Raw genomic sequence first — 4,904 nt, 5'->3', positions numbered from 1 at the left:
AGGCTGAGGCGGGCGGATCATGAGGTCAGGAGATCGAGACCATCCTGGCTAACACGGTGAAACCCCGCCTCTACTGAAAATACAGAAGATAAGCTGGGTGTGGTGGCAGGTGCCTGCAGTCCCAGCTACTCGGGAGGCTGAGGCAGGAGAATGGTGAGAACCCGGGAGGCGGAGCTTGCAGTAAGCCGAAATCGTGCCACTGCACTCCAGCCTGGGCGAGAGAGCGAGACTCCGTCTCAAAAAAAAAAAAAAAAGGAAGAAAGAAAAGAAAAGGAATCCAGTCATGGTACTTACCCTGAAAGTTTGGGTTTAACACAGAATCCGACATCCAGTAAACATTTAATGGACATTAGTCCCTGCAGTGAGATATATGAGTGCCCATCCTGTGATGTATGGGGGAGGACACAGTGGTCGGCGTGACATGGAGCTTATGCCAGGAGTTGGGGTGAAATTAAAGCAAAGAAATGCACAAGTGAAATCTGTGTCTGTGGCCCAAGTTAGCAGGGCCCTGCCCCCACCAGTGGACATCTCTAGGGCCCTCCCTGTCCTCTTCCTGTGCCTATGCCCCAAGGGAGATATCCCCCAATCCCCATCCTAGCCATGCCAACCTCCGCTACCCTCTCCCCAGCTCATCCTGTTTGGGCTCAGTAATCAGCTGGCTGTGACATTCCGGGAAGAGAACACCATTGCCTTCCGACACCTCTTCCTGCTGGGCTACTCGGACGGGGCGGATGACACGTTCGCAGCCTACACGCGGGAGCAGCTGTACCAGGCCATCTTCCATGCTGTGGACCAGGTGCTGGTGGGCGGGCAGGTGCAGGTGGGCGGGCAGGTGCAGGTGCGCAGGCTGCAGAGAGTGGGCCGGACTCACAGGCCCTCCCCTTCTCTGCCCACAGTACCTGGCGTTGCCTGACGTGTCACTGGGCCGGTATGCGTATGTCCATGGCGGGGGTGACCCTTGGACCAATGGCTCAGGGCTTGCTCTCTGCCAGCGGTACTACCACCGAGGCCATGTGGACCCGGCCAATGACACATTTGACATTGATCCAATGGTGGTTACTGGTGAGTGGGCAGGGTGGGGCTTCACTGTTTGGGGCCTGAGCTGCTGGGATTAAAATCAACAGCTGTGGCTGGGCACGGTGGCTCACGCCTATACCAGCACTTTGGGAGGCTGAGGAGGGAGGACTGCTTGAGGCCCGGAGTTTGAGACCAGCCTGGGCAACGTAGGAAAGCCTTGTCTCTACGTACAAAAAAAATTAGCCGGGCGTGGTGGCGTGCCCCTGTGGTCCCAGCTACTCAGGAGGCTGAGGCAGGAGGATCACGAGTCCGGGAGATTGAGGCTGCAGTAAGCTATGATCATGCCACTGCACTCCACGCTGGGTGACAGAGTGAGACCCTGTCTCAAAAAAAAAAAAAAAAAAAAGAGAAAAAAAAAGTATGCTTAGTGTGAATGTGACTCTTGCCACGTAGAAAGCACCAGGTGTTATTTCTTAATATGGTTCCTTCAGTAAATAGCCGCGGTCCCAGAGAGTGTCAGGCCTGTGGGAATGACCCAGCCCTGGGGAAGCACAGGAAAGAAGGCCACTGGGGACTCCGGGGAGACCAGCCTGGCCTCCCCTGCCCCCTGAGGCCCTTCCCTGACTCCCTGTCCTCAGACTGCATCCAGGTGGATCCCCCCGAGCGGCCCCCTCCGTCCCCCAGTGACGATCTCGCCCTCTTGGAAGGCAGCTCCAGTTACAAGAACCTCACGCTCAAATTCCACAAGTACTGCCTGCTCGCTCGAGGGGGGCCCAGGGTGGGGGAGGCAGCACACTAGGCACTCTCACCCCAGTAGCTACTTCCCTAAGGTGGGACAGGGCCCCCCGCCTGCGCTGGCACCTGCTGGGTGAGCACTTCCCCTACCAGCTGCAGAGTCAGCACGTGGCAGGGGCGCTGGCACTTGGGGCCGGAAAGGACCCGAAGACACCCCTGCCCCTCACCCGAGCCTCCTGCCTAGGCTGGTCAATGTCACCATCCACTTCCGACTGAAGACCATTAACCTCCAGAGCCTCATCAATAATGAGATCCCGGACTGCTATACCTTCAGCGTCCTGGTGAGGCCCCCCAGGGACCCACAGGGCTCCTGAGTTCCAGGGCAGGGACCTGGTCAGGGAGTGTCTTGGAAGCATTGGCCAAGGGCAAGCGTGTGGGTGATGAGGGAGGGAGCCCGGGGTCTGTCAAGCCACCTGTCATGTGGACCTTGGGGCTTGGGGCTGCCAAGGTTTACTCTGCCCCCAACTGGCCCCCACAGATCACGTTTGACAACAAAGCACACAGTGGGCGGATCCCCATCAGCCTGGAGACCCAGGCCCACATCCAGGAGTGTAAGCACCCCAGTGTCTTCCGGCACGGTGAGCCCCTGAGCCCCAGACCAGCGCTGACCAGGGGCCCTGGCCTGTCCTGGGATTCCCCAAGCCCCAGAGCAGCGCTGCCTGGGGCCCTGACCTCCCTAGGAATCCGCTGAGCCTCAGATCAGCACAGATCAGGGACCCTGTCCTGTTCTGGGATCCTCCAAGCCCCAGACCAGCGCTGACCGGGGTTCTTGACTCACCCCAAGCAAGCCCTGAGCCCCACTGACCAACCAAAACCAGCCGTGCAGCCCCCTAGGTCTCCAGCCTGGCCTGGCACCAGCGCTGGCCTCCCAAGGCTCCATGCTACCCTTGGCCCTACCCACTGTGCCCTCCCCACAGGAGACAACAGCTTCCGGCTCCTGTTCGACGTGGTGGTCATCCTCACTTGCTCCCTGTCCTTCCTCCTCTGCGCCCGCTCGCTCCTTCGAGGCTTCCTGCTGCAGAACGTGAGGCTCCTGCGTCACGTGTGCCGGTGTCCTCCCCACCTTGCCCTGGGGCGATAAAAGCCAGGGCTTCTAGGGTCCTGTGCCTGGTCAGGCGCTCACCCCACCTGCCTTCTGCAGGAGTTTGTGGGGTTCATGTGGCGGCAGCGGAGACGGGTCATCAGCCTGTGGGAGCGGCTGGAATTTGTCAATGGCTGGTACATCCTGCTGGTCACCAGCGATGTGCTCACCATCTCGGGCACCATCATGAAGATTGGCATCGAGGCCAAGGTACGTCCTGCCCACACCCTGGGCCCCAGGTCCCATCCCTGCTGTCAGTGCCTATCCAGGGCTATATCCTCCCCCAGGCCCTCCAAAGGAAGGGCTGGGCCAGGTAGGTTGATGCAGCTCCCACCCGCAGAACTTGGCGAGCTACGACGTCTGCAGCATCCTCCTGGGCACCTCGACGCTGCTGGTGTGGGTGGGCGTGATCCGCTACCTGACCTTCTTCCATAACTACAACGTGAGCTTTTCGCACGTGGCTGGGCCTTCCGCATGGTTACCCCACACCCTCCAAATAAATCCCTACACAGCCAGCACTCACCAGCCCCGACCAATGACCGCTTGCAAGCCGCCGCCTCATACCTGCCTACACCAGATATATCTGTCGCTGTACCTGGGCGGGGCCCCGGGAGCCTGCTCCTGTGTGCCCACCCTGCTGAGTCCAGTCATGCGGTGCCCTCAGACCCCCTCAGACACGGCCACGACCCCTCTAGGCACCCACTGGCTCCCATGGCCACACCTGCTGTGCCCTCGGCAAGGCCCTGTCCCTCTCACCCCCATCTGGGTGCCCACAGCTGACCTGAGTTGTGACCACACCCTCAACAAGGCTCCCTCTGCCCCAACCCAGATCCTCATCGCCACACTGCGGGTGGCCTTGCCCAGCGTCATGCGCTTCTGCTGCTGCGTCGCCGTCATCTACCTGGGCTACTGCTTCTGTGGCTGGATCGTGCTGGGACCCTATCATGTGAAGGTACGTCTAACCCCTGATGTCCCTGACATCGACCCCGTGACCTTGTCATTGCCACTGCGACCCCCAGATGACCCCTCGGTGACTGCTGGGAGTCTGTCCATGTCCCCTGTGGTCCTTGGTGACCCTGACACTGACCCTGTGTCACAGTTGCTGATGACCCTAGTTCGACCTGGATTACTCCCCTTCTGCTGTATCTATCCAGACCCTAGGTTGGCCCTGTGTCCCTGTCATTGACCTTGGGACCTGGCCATTCACATGGTGACCCCAGCTTGGGACCTGGCTATTCACATGGGACCCTGGCCTGGGACGTGGCCATTCACATAGTGACCCCAGTCTGGGACGTGGCCATTCACATGGTGACCCCAGCCTGGGACCCAGCCACTCACAAGGTGACCCCAGCCTAGGACTCGGCCATTCACATGGGACCCCAGCCTGACCCCAGCCCCCGGCTTCTGGCCATGCCTTGGCTCCCTCTGACCCCGCCGCCCTTCTGACAGTTCCGCTCGCTCTCCATGGTGTCCGAGTGCCTGTTCTCACTCATCAACGGGGACGACATGTTCGTGACGTTCGCCGCCATGCAGGCTCAGCAGGGCCGCAGCAGCCTGGTGTGGCTCTTCTCCCAGCTCTACCTGTACTCCTTCATCAGCCTCTTCATCTACATGGTGCTCAGCCTCTTCATCGCGCTCATCACCGGTGCCTACGACACCATCAAGGTTAGCCGCACGTGCCCAGCCCCCAGCTCAGGCTCTGGGTCCCCTGGAGTTTGCCATGAGGGCGTCTTGGGGACACCGCGGGGTGAGCAGAGAAGACCCCAGGAGAGAATATGGGAGACTCTATGAAACCAAAAAGAGGGTGGTTCGGAATTTGGGAGCGCAGGGGGAGCTGATGGCATCTCAGCATTGTCAAGGCGGGCTTGGGCCAGGAGGGGGCCTGAGTCTGCCTTTACCAACAGGGCAACCGACTCATAGAGTTTATTTATTTGTTTATTTGAGACAGAGTCTCGCTCTGTCACCCAGGGTAGAGTGCAGTGGTGCGATCTTGACTCACTGTAACTTCCAC

The 4,904-nt window shown here is 59.9% G+C and overlaps 1 protein-coding gene across 1 annotated transcript in view; it reads left to right on the top strand.

Annotated features, from left to right (window-relative positions):
• The window catches only part of MCOLN1 (mucolipin 1), a 12,723-nt gene that overhangs the window by 4,083 nt on the left and 3,736 nt on the right, over positions 1-4,904 (top strand). The window contains exons 4-13 of the mRNA XM_011982058.1: positions 599-796; positions 897-1,062; positions 1,656-1,764; positions 1,997-2,093; positions 2,291-2,390; positions 2,730-2,836; positions 2,954-3,103; positions 3,234-3,335; positions 3,723-3,845; positions 4,343-4,558. Of these exons, the coding sequence (XP_011837448.1) occupies positions 599-796; positions 897-1,062; positions 1,656-1,764; positions 1,997-2,093; positions 2,291-2,390; positions 2,730-2,836; positions 2,954-3,103; positions 3,234-3,335; positions 3,723-3,845; positions 4,343-4,558 (1,368 nt within the window). The remainder of the gene's footprint in view (positions 1-598; positions 797-896; positions 1,063-1,655; positions 1,765-1,996; positions 2,094-2,290; positions 2,391-2,729; positions 2,837-2,953; positions 3,104-3,233; positions 3,336-3,722; positions 3,846-4,342; positions 4,559-4,904) is intronic.

This window comes from Mandrillus leucophaeus, unplaced genomic scaffold, assembly GCF_000951045.1.
Source record: "Mandrillus leucophaeus isolate KB7577 unplaced genomic scaffold, Mleu.le_1.0 Scaffold234, whole genome shotgun sequence".
In the NCBI taxonomy this organism is placed as follows: Eukaryota; Metazoa; Chordata; class Mammalia; order Primates; family Cercopithecidae; genus Mandrillus; species Mandrillus leucophaeus.
This window is presented reverse-complemented; position numbering and strand designations above follow the sequence as displayed.